Source organism: Phoxinus phoxinus, assembly GCF_949152265.1.
Source record: "Phoxinus phoxinus genome assembly, chromosome: 9".
In the NCBI taxonomy this organism is placed as follows: Eukaryota; Metazoa; Chordata; class Actinopteri; order Cypriniformes; family Leuciscidae; genus Phoxinus; species Phoxinus phoxinus.
In genome coordinates, this window is record NC_136884.1 from 29264522 (window position 1) to 29276117 (window position 11596).

The window sequence follows — 11596 nt, forward strand, 5'->3', positions numbered from 1 at the left end:
CACGTAACGTTAGCTCCCTCCACCTCTGAAAAGCCGCTCCGATGTTTACCTTAGTTTTATTTCGGCTCTGTCTAATTCTTTCTTTTTCGCTTGTCTATCGTCATCGGTCTTTTTCTGTTTACCCGTCTTTGTTGTACGAGTAGGTGCCACTCGAGAAATTGGCAGTTTTGGTTGTTTGTCCGCCATTAGCACAGCTGCGGCACACCGGCAATCTTGATTTTGAACGGTACGCGCTGTGCAAGAGAGGGGTGTGATCAGCGCGTACACAAGCTTGATTGACACTGCTAAGACATTCCTCCTGGCTCTGATTGGTTGTTTCTGACGGGAGCGGTGCATTTCTGCAAATGGCAATAGGACCACTGGGAGGAGCCAGAGGAGCTTGATTTTTTAACAGATTATCTGTCTCATATTCTACTGTCAGGACATAATAATGACAAATATGTAAAAAATATATTTTTTCAGAAGTTACCTACTGAAGCTTTAAGCTCATTGGGAATACATAATTAACAACACGTCATCATAAACAGTTACAAACGTAATTGTTAACCGTTACAACCATAATTGAAAATAATAATAATATTGTTAAACAGAGTGTGCTGTTGCTTATGTCTAGCTATGTTTCTTTTCCGCCTCCTACTGGACATTTAAGGTACTGCACTATGTTTATATAGTTTACTTTATGTTTCTTTCAGAGAACGCAGTCAAGAACGACGTGCACAGTTTCAATCGGCTATTGATTCCATTGTTTGAACCTTGGAAATATATGTCTGTAAGTGCAATATTTTACACTAAATAGTGATTTAAAGTGTTTAAGAATTATTAGATCGAGATTATTGCTATATTTTTGTTATAAGCACACTTGATTCGTGTTATTGGTAACGTGCTAGGGTTTAGCCTACTGACATGCTAATTTCTGTTCTGTTTGTACATAATCTCATTTGAATATAATTTCTCTGTGAATATTACTTAAAATTATGTAAAAGGAACTATGTACAAAATCAAACCTTAATGTTAAGCTGGATATGTGTATGTAAATGTGAACATGATGTTCATACATATTTTTTCTTCTTGTTTGTAGTTTTACAAAATAAATATTGATGAATATGAATATACATGTACCCAAGCGTACTGTAAGGGTCTGCTGGGAACGTTTGGCTGAGTCTCCTGTCAGAAAGATCTTCAACTCCCACCTCCGGCAGAGCTTCGACCGGATCCCGAGGGAGGCTGGAGCTATTGAGTCCGAGTGGACCATGTTCTCCACCTCCATTGTCGAAGCAGCCGCTCGGAGCTGTGGCCGGAAGGTCTCCGGTGCCTGTCGAGGCGGCAATCCCCGAACCCGGTGGTGGACACCGGAAGTAAAGGATGCCGTCAAGCTGAAGAAGGAGTCCTATCAGGCCTGGTTGGCTTGTGGGACTCCTGAGGCAGCTGACGGGTACCGGCAGGCCAAGCGAACTGCAACCCGGCTGGTTGTGGAGGCAAAAACTCAGGCCTGGGAGGAGTTCGGTGAGGCCATGGAAAAGGACTATCGGCTGGCCTCGAAGAAATTCTGGCAAACCGTCCAGCGCCTAAGGAGAGGGAAACAGTGCCCTACGACCGCAGTCTACAGTGGAGGTGGGCAGCTGTTGACCTCAACTGGGGATGTCGTCGGACGGTGGAAGGAATACTTCGAGGATCTCCTCAATCCCACCGTCACGTCTTCCATTGAGGAAGCAGAGGCTGAGGTCTCAGAGGTGGACTCGTCTATCACCCAAGCTGAAGTCACCGAGGTAGTCAAGAAACTCCTCGGTGGCAAGGCACCGGGGGTGGATGAGATCCGCCCTGAGTACCTCAAGTCTCTGGATGTTGTGGGGCTGTCTTGGCTGACACGCCTCAGCAGCATCGCGTAGCGGTCGGGGACAGTGCCTCTGGGATGGCAGACCGGGGTGGTGGTCCCTCTTTTTAAGAAGGGGGACCGGAGGGTGTGTTCCAACTACAGGGGGATCACACTTCTCAGCCTCCCTGGGAAAGTCTATGCCAGGGTACTGGAGAGGAGAGTACGGCCGATAGTAGAACCTCGGATTCAGGAGGAACGGTGCGGTTTTCGTCCGGGCCGTGGAACACTGGACAAGCTCTATACCCTCTACAGCAGGGGTGGGCAAACTTTTTGGCTCAAGGGCCACACTGGGTTTTAAAATGTGAAAGAGGGCCGGCCCAGTAGCAGACTATGCAACACAATCTCATGAAAGTGCCTATAGGCCTTCCACGAATTGTATTTCTCATGCCATTTAAACGACAAACATTTTTTTGTGTGTGCATATGCTATGCACTGTAAACCCCTTGGTTAGGATTAGGGGTGTGAAGTGCGTGCCTATTACACGCCATAAAGTGCGTATCATATGCACGCGAAAACTGCGTATCATAAGCACCACAAATACAATGCGTGGTATACGCACTTCAGGGGCGTATAGCAAGCTTTTCAAAAGTGCGGGGGACTGATGTGCAGGGCCGACTTAAGAATTCAGAGGGCCCCAACCCCAGAAAATTTTGTACATTTTAAGGTTAAAGGATAATTCCGGTATTTAACACCTTGAGTCTATATTGTAGTTTGTTTTGGTTGAACAAGAGTGGTGGACAACATTTTTTTGACAATGGTTCCTCTCTCGAGTTTTTTACTATAAAAGAATTGGCCATGGACCCATTTAACATTGGAGTCAATGTGCATGCTCGAAAATGTCATTAAAACAGCCAATAATGTTCGTTTACAAAACTGTTAAACTCACCGAGTGGTTAGTGGTGTTCGTTGATGATTATAAACAATATATCGTCGCAATATATGATTCCAATCCGTTTATTTTGCTATAGTGGAACTATTTTTTCAGACCGTGTAACTTCCGCTCAATATTTGAATCTGAAGCGTTAGCACACTCCCGACCACTAGATGGCGATAACCGATGTTTATGTCTCGCGGGACACTCACGGTCACAGTCGAGTTCAACTTTATATTGCAGTGGTCACGTTTTTCAATATGGGTAGAATTTGTGCGGTCAAAAACTGCGGTAATATTCCTAAAAAAATTAGTTGTCATCGGTTTCCTTTACACAACCCTGAACGACTAAAGTCATGGCTTTCATTCCTCGGGTTTGACATAAACACTCCTTTAGATGTTCTTCGAAAAGCTGACCATCGAGTTTGTGCCTTTCACTTTCGGGACGAGGACTATGTTAAATCTGCAGTTTCTCGAAAAAAGTCTCCGAGGAAACTCTATCTGAAAAGGGCAGCTGTACCGACGCTCAATGGACCAAAGCTAGACGAAGACGACCTTGGGGTAAGCTGCTGAACAATATACAATGTTATGTTATTTGTATGACTAGCTTTAACATCTGGTAGGGTTCCCGTTAAGTTTTAAAAAGTCTAAAATTCCCGAACTTTACATTTAATATTTCAAAACTTCTTATAAACGGGTCTTGTGCGCTCAAGTTAGTTAGGCGCGCGATAAGCACGCTCCTACTTGAAGAGACGCGCTAGTTTTTTTACAAGGCGCAGATAGAAAAATAGCAAAAAAAAGCACCCAAACACTACGTGTTTTACTCTTTTCCATAAATAGATATTGAAGCAGTCAGAGTCACATCTAGTGTTTTTCGGTTGGGTTAATCCAGCTGCGACTGGCAGCTAGCAGCTACTAAGTAACTTTTTCATTGTGGAGAGCACAATGCATGGATTCGTAACGACAGACGCCACGGGGATATAGGACCTAATTTTACTACCCTATTAGATAAGTTAAAATGCCTTGCAATTGTCTGTAATTTACCTTTTTTTTTTTTTTTTTTTTTTTTTTACTAATTATATATATATATATATTAGGGATGCACCGAATGTTCGGCAACTGAAATTATTCGGCCGAAAATAGCCAAAAAAAGCACTTTCGGTGTTCGGCCGAATAAGTAAAAAGGCCGAATAAATTTTGCCGAACAATGACGTTTTTAATGACGCGATCAAATAGTAACCCGCGTAGAGTGAGAGGCGCACGCTTTATGCAGCAAACATGTCAGCAGTGTGGAAGCACTTTAAAGTGTCCGAGAAAGAGGCAAATACGGCCGTTTGCAGACACTGTTCCTCTGAATTGGCCAGAGGAGGTGCATAGAAACAAATCACCTTTAAAATGCCACATCATGACAGTTCTTGTGTCAGTAATATTGATTACATGTTGTGTTCTGCTATTTGTTACAGGCTGTTGGTGGTGTAGAACCCTTTGCTTTCAAATATCCATTGTCTTCAACTCCTGCAAAGGACCGGCCTTCTACCTCTGGCATGTCCTTTGTTCTGACCAGCCCACAGCAACAACAATCTAAGAAATCCCCAAGGAAGTCCTTATCTGGCAGTTACCTTGCTTTCCCTGTGATCAGGGAGAGCCTTTCACTATCTGTAAGTTTGTATAATGTATTTGTCTTGTTGTTATGCAATGTTTATTATCACTAGAATATTAAAGAGTCCTTTGTTTCACTTTTCAACAGCCAAATGATTGTGAAACTGGGATTCTGCAGATGGACACCAGCATGCCATCAGTCATTGAGGATGACCCTAGGGACATGAGTTTCAGCCTCAGTCAAATATCAAGTTCTAGTACAACGTCCAGTTCAAGTTCCTCAGAAAGACAAGTGCAGTGGAACGTGAGGAAATGGATCGTAGACGAGTCTAGCCTTATGACTCTATTTAAAACGTGCCAAACATGTGCTGCACCCATCACTGATAAAAAAGTTACAACTGCAGGCAGCCAATTAAAAATTGAATGGACATGTTTGAACAATCACCATGGGAGGTGGGCATCATGTCCTGATGCAAGAGGAATGGCACAGAACAACCTGCTTGTTTCTGCTGCCACGCTTTTCTCTGGAACCACTTTTACCGAAGTACACGAGTGGGCCAGAATAATAAACTTGCAACTCCTGCAAAAATCTCAGTACTACTCCATCCAATCCCACTATCTAATTCCAGTAGTACACTTTGCATACCAAAATCATCATGATAATATTATCAAGCGCCTTTTGAGACAAAAGGCTGAAGGTGCGTCTATAGAGCTGTGTGGAGATGCCAGGTCAGACTCACCAGGTGAGTTTTTATATATATTTTTTTTGTTAATACTTGAATTATTTGAAGTGTTCTCTTCTGGATACTAAGGAGGTCTTACAGGTTGTCACACTGTTTCATTCTACAGGTTACAGCTGCAAGTATTCCACCTATTCGTTTCAGCTTCTATCCACTAATGAGGTCATCCACTTTGAACTACTACAGGTAAAAATAAAATTCTTCTTTTCTGATTTGTTAAACTATATTTTTGGTGTCAAAGGTTAGATAAAGCATAATTCAGTAAGTAGTACATTTGTTTTCCCTTATCCTTTTAGGGTCAACGAGGAATATGTTTTATATGAATTCTAAATTAAAACCTATTGCTTATTCAATAATTTGTATTCTATTTCTTCAGGTAACGGAAGCTAGCAGTTCAGTTGCCATGGAGGCTCAAGGCTGTAGGAGAGGCCTCAACCATCTTATTTTTAATGAAGGACTAGACATAGATCTTTTCACTACAGACCGGGCCCCATCAGTACGGAAAATAATGAGGGAAGAATTCCAGATGATTCAGCACGAGTTTGATCCTTGGCATGTAGCAAAAGGTAATTAGTTGTATTCAAAAAGTTTAAATTGCTAGTGACTCAATTACTATCATCAAATTATAACCTGATATCAAGACTCCACTTGTTGTACTGTGAAAGATAACCTTCACAACTTTAATTCGTTAATTTTCTGTGTTTCATTACTGTTATTCACAGGCATAAAGAAAAAGCTAGTAGCACTTGCCAACAAAAAGGAAAATCGGGACCTGCAGGGCTGGCTTCGGTCGATCCTCAATCACTTTTGGTTCTCATGCTCATCTTGTGGTGAGAGTGCAGAGGTAATAACCCGGACATATAAAGATAACCAAGTGGCAATGAAGTCCAGTCAGCAGATGATCAAATAGTCTTGTTACAATTAGTTTTAAAATGTAATATATTCTGTAGGAACTGAAGCGACGGTGGACCTCAGTCCTTCACCACATCTGTGGGGAGCACACATGGGAACAAGATGGTAGAAAGTGGGCATGTCCTCACTCTGCATTACAGCCAGATGAGCAAAGGACAAAGCGATGGCTACACCCAGAGTCTCAAGTTTTTAAAGCTTTACGAACTATTGTAGAAGATAAAAGACTTCTGAACGACCTAGAGCAGATGACTCACTTCAAACATACAGGTATGTAGCTTTATGTAGTGATGTCAATTTTCACATATGTTCATGAACCGTAATTCTTTAAAGTAACGATTAATTAATCTTTCTTTTATTTTATTGGATTGTAAAATGTTTTGATGTGATCGATAATTAAATTACATTATTATATAATGAATAATACTACGTGTTACCAACTCTTCCTCAGATATGTAATTAGAGTGTGTGACTGCTGTGGATGCGCTCTTTCTTGAACAACTGCACACGCTGAATGAATGTGCTACCGTTAAACTGAAGCACTTTTCTAGCTTCTTATTTAAATAAAATAAACTTATCACATGTGAGAATAATTGGATATATTCAATATTACAAATTATATTTGCAAAAAATGACGCAAAGTGAACTTGAACAAAGATACGTGCCATTTATTCAGAATTACTCATGTTGAGCTCATCCTAGAACAACGCCACACGGCAACTTAACACAAATAATTCAACATGTTTTATTATAATATTGTTCTCTTCATAATGCTATGTAATATTAAAGTCCTAATAGTCATAAGTCTTGCAATACTGTTCGAGCTGCGCGCACTGTGCTGACATTTTACTAGAGTTAATTCTTAATCAAATGCATCCAATATGAGATAAATCAGATGTAGATAGGCATACACAAAACATAAGCCTTAGAATGCACACGCAAACTTATAGTCATGATAATGGTGTAAAATGGTCCCACACATAACTCCAGCACGCTCGCTTTACATGTTTCGTGGTTGAGCAGCACACACGCGCGCATTAGCCTGATTAATCCTTGATTGATAATTTGGATAGATTAAATGTATTTTCAACCCCTTTAGTCACTCTCAATGTCTAATGAAACACTTTAATTTACAGGTGCTTTGGAGGTGTACCACAACGTTATGCTAAAGTATCTGCCTAAACGACTACATTTTGGATACGACACCATGGTTGCTCGAACACAGCTAGCCATCATGGACAACAATTACAATGTTGGCAGAGAGCAGTCAGAAACTTCTGAAGGTATTGAGATTTCATAAGCAATTCCCTAATTGTGGTTGTGTAACAACTTTGACTAAGAATTAATGATCTCTATCTAGGTCAACCAAGATACAGTATGGCTTTCCCTAAACAAAGCAAGGAATGGATAGTAAAGAAAATCTATGAGCCTACAAGTCAAGACTTTACGCAACACCTTGTGGAACGCGTGTTGGAGAGAAGGGAGGAAAGCGCACCTGAAAATGTACCACATGTACAGCATCCTCCAAACATTGCCACTAAGGAGAGACCCCCCAAAGAAGATCTCATCAAGAAACATAAATCCAGATTCACTCGCCACACGGATGCTTGAGAAACTAAGTGTCTCCTTACATTATAGGACTTTTGTAGTTTTAGAATCATTTACAAAATGTTTCTGAAATCTTGGGAGACTTACTGGAGTCTCTTGTACATGGCAGTTTTATTATTTATATATATATTTTTTGTCTTTACATGTAATATAGTAGTCCATGCAGTCTTTACTAAAACATTAGGTAAAGAGGCCATAAGAATCCATATTAAATTTGGTTGTTGTAAATTTTTGCAATTACAAAAGGCACATGTCTATTTTTCACATTCTATACACAATACATGTAAAAATGGTTATGCATAACAGACTGTGGTGTGTTGTACTTTATAAATAAATGCAAATAGAAGTTTAAGAGAAAGATTTTTATTTAAACATTTTAGCAGAAATTAAATTAAAAGGTAAATACGAATAAATCAAAATAAATACTCTATCTCCCTTGGTTTAAACCCCTCATACTGTCCAGTTGAGGATGGGAATGCATCCCTAACAGCCCACACCACGCAACTGGGCAATGCAATTCGATTTCCTCTTCCAAGCTGTTGGCCTTTGAGGGCCCACTCCAGAATAACACGGTATGCCACCAGTCGGTATTGCCTGATGATTACATAACAGAGCATACTGCGTCAGCATGGCACATTTGTCGAGCAAATTGTAGTCAAAGCACATGTGAAATAACGATTATACAAATTAGCTATGACTTAGAAATAAAATAGATAAATGTAGCTTACCTTTCCGACAATTGTCCATTCGGTCCTTCGGGTGTTGGGCGTTTCTTCCAGTTTATTTTTGGAACCCAGAAGAAAGTTTCAAGAACAGGTTTATTGATTAGCTGGCGCACTTCATTGTCTGTGATGCAGACCGGCGACACATCAGTCTCGTCCACCGAGACATTCAAGCTGGCCATACCAGTTGTGACGAGGAGGTCCCACTCCGTGCAGCACCGACTTTCAACCTCCGTCGGCATCTGCCTGCATTTGTCACAGGCACACCACCAAGTTCCCGTAATCCTCGGGACATCATCTGCTGGAGTTTCAGGCGCCTCCATAGCCCTAGACTGAGCCTCCATCTCCCTTACATGTAGCTCCTCTTCTGTATATTCTGGTTCGAAACGGTATCCTCGACCGTCAAACTCAAAATCGAGCGGGTCCTCCATAATCCACTTTTCATAATCCATGTTACAAGTAACAATTAATGAAGGTTTTGTTTGTTTATTTCGCTTACTCTCCCAGAGCACAGTTGCTCTGCTCGCTAGCCGAGAAACGGAAGCGAGCAAAAAGACTACATCGACTACACAACCAAATGTAAACAGTCCCCTTTCCGTTTCCGGAAGCGCATTTATATTAACGAGCACGCAGTCCTTCAACAGAATTCAATGGGATTTTACAAAATGACGAATAAAACACGACAGAAACTGAATTTCGCAACACTTTTTGTTTCTGGAACATCAACTAACATCACTAATCACTCGGTGAGTTGCACAGTTTTGTAAACGAACATTATTGGCTGTTTTAATGACATTTTCGAGCATGCACATTGACTCCAATGTTAAATGGGTCCATGGCCAATTCTTTTATAGTAAAAAACTCGAGAGAGGAACCATTGTCAAAAAAATGTTGTCTACCACTCTTGTTCATCCAAAACAAACTACAATATAGACTCAAGGTGTTAAATACCGGAATTATCCTTTAAATGCATCAATCTGGTGCACTTTAATGCTGCGTTCACACCAAGCGCGAATATGCGTCAGGCGCGAGTGATTTCAATGTTAAGTCAATGGTAAGGCGCGTTTACGCGCGTCTGGAGTTCTTGCGGCGCGAATGAGGCGTTTGGCGCGGCGCGGTAGACGCGAATTCGCCTCATTCGCGCGTCTAGTTCGCGCGAATGACGCGAATTGAGCGTTTGGCGCGATACGCGCGTTAAGCGCGAATTGTGCTTTTTGTGCATTCACGCGTTTGACGCGAATTCGCGTCTGCCGCCCGAGTTGAAAAATCTGAACTTCTGCGTCAAATTCGCGCCGCGTTAACCAATCAGGAGCCTGCTTGATGTTGTGGCGGCAGGCCACTGTGTTTATACAGAGAATCATGACACTTTCTAGGTTAATGTCTAGGTTATAGCTAACTCAGTATCACTAGAAAGATCACTGTGTTTATACAGAGACACGACAGTATCACGTCTGCCAATCGAATTTTAATTTCTAGGTTGATGTCTAGGTTATAGCTAACTCAGTATCACTAGAAAGATCACTGTATTACAGAGACACGACAGTATCACGTCTGCCAATATAATATTTTAATTTCTAGGTTGATGTCTAACTTAACGTTAGGTTAAAAGCAGTTAACGGAGTAACTTACGGTATCACTAGAAAGAGCGCCAACAGTGGTATCCGTACCACAGTTTAAAAAAAACTATTGATAGCATAGCAAATACTGTATTTAAAATAGCATATACATTTACTAACCGAAGACAGATGGACAGGCGCTCCGCAGCTGGGATAGAGCGCCTGTAGTTGGTGTCCTGGAGGGTGATCCTCGCTCCGATGCGGGACAGCAGGTCATCAAACTGGGCGCGGGACAGGCGGAAGTACCGCTGAAACCGGCCGTCATCCAGCCGCAGCTCCTGGAGCAAATGGTGAAATTCGCCAAACTGGGTTCGCCTCCGAAGGGTCTGGTGGACCCAAATACGGCGACGATGATCCCTACGCCGCTGTTCTGCTCTCCAGAGTAAATACAGTGCGGTGACTCTCTCGGTAAATGATCGCTCATCAGACATCTTGTAAAAAGATGGCCGCCAGCGGGTCTCGAAACTGACTTTCGCCTCTTGACGCGCGTGACGCGCGTAAATTTCGCTTCAAACTTTTTTTTTTACGCGCGTCAATTCCGCTCTTGACGCGCGAATGAACACAAAGTGGTCACGCGAATAACCAGACGCGGCAGGCGCGAATTTTGACGCATATTCGCGTTTGGTGTGAACGCAGCATAAGAGCTCAAACCGGCTTCAACCCATGAACTGTGCACATTGTACATTTCATTATCACTGGTGTTTTAGAATGCCAAACATTTATTATACTACTATAACAATGATTTATATAATTATTCCTATGACGTAAAATCCATATAGCCCAGTGGTTCTCAAACGTTTTTGGTCACGCCCCCCTTTAAACCTTTAAAAAAATCTTCAGCAGCGGAGTGCCGCGTTCACAATAGCAGCTTGTGATTCGGCCCGCTGAAGAGGTGTTTTTCTATGGCGAGCAACTTCTATTTTGGCTTGTGTAATTGCCATTCGTTGCCGCTGTCTCGCTTTATAAAGGCAGAGCGCTAACCGCTTTCACGCACTTGAACGCCGTACAGCTGTTTTTTTTTTTTCGTTTTTTTTTCTGCTGATCTCCCGCAAGATTTGAAGCTCATGGCAGACACACCCAAGAGATGATTCGTGCTGTGATTGGGTGAATGTTAGTTCAGAGAACACAGGCGGAAATATTGGTGCTGGGTCAAAAAAAAAAGTGCTGGGGCACGCGCGTGTGTGTGTTACTAAAAACTCGGCATTCACTGTCCACTTTTCTTTTCTTTGATCCACTCATTATTAATTTCACACGTAAATTTAAAACATTTCGGGTGACTCCCCAGCGTGAGTGTTTCAAAGTGACCGTTATTTATAGAAAGTGTGAGTGTCGCTTTATGGTTTCCATGGTTCCACGTCATTGCTTGTCACGTGACACACCGCAGCCACAACAGCGCTGCCGCTGAATGAATGATGATCTGCTTTCTATTTAATTTATCCTTTTTTACTCAAAATATTCACAAATTTGTTAGCTATGGTATGAAATATCTAATATTCCGATTGTCAAATATATGCATCGCAATATATATATATATATATATATAACTCAAAGTATTGCAAGAAAAAGCCTAAATGAATGCGATCTTAAAGACAATTTTTTAAATACTCGACGGGCCGGATTAAACAGCCTAACGGGCCGTATGTGGCCCGCGGGCTGTAG

General features: G+C 41.8%; 1 protein-coding gene across 1 annotated transcript; it reads right to left on the reverse strand.

Moving 5' to 3' along the window:
* Positions 1 to 7740: 7740 nt before the first annotated feature.
* On the reverse strand, positions 7741 to 9492 carry LOC307004244 (uncharacterized protein). The gene is made up of 2 exons (XM_079623345.1): positions 8328 to 9492; positions 7741 to 8193 (listed from the first exon to the last, which is right to left on the reverse strand). The coding sequence occupies exons 1-2, from the start codon at positions 8771 to 8773 to the stop codon at positions 8013 to 8015; spliced, it is 627 nt and encodes a 208-aa protein (XP_079479471.1). The 5' UTR covers positions 8774 to 9492; the 3' UTR covers positions 7741 to 8012.
* Positions 9493 to 11596: the final 2104 nt, after the last annotated feature.

Coding starts and splice junctions, on each gene's coding strand:
- LOC307004244 (XM_079623345.1), bottom strand. CDS start 8,773: ATGGATTATGAAAAGTGGATTATGGAGGACCCGCTCGATTTTGAGTTT. Junction 8,194..8,327: donor AATGGACAATTGTCGGAAAG/GTAAGCTACATT, acceptor TGTAATCATCAG/GCAATACCGACTGGTGGCAT.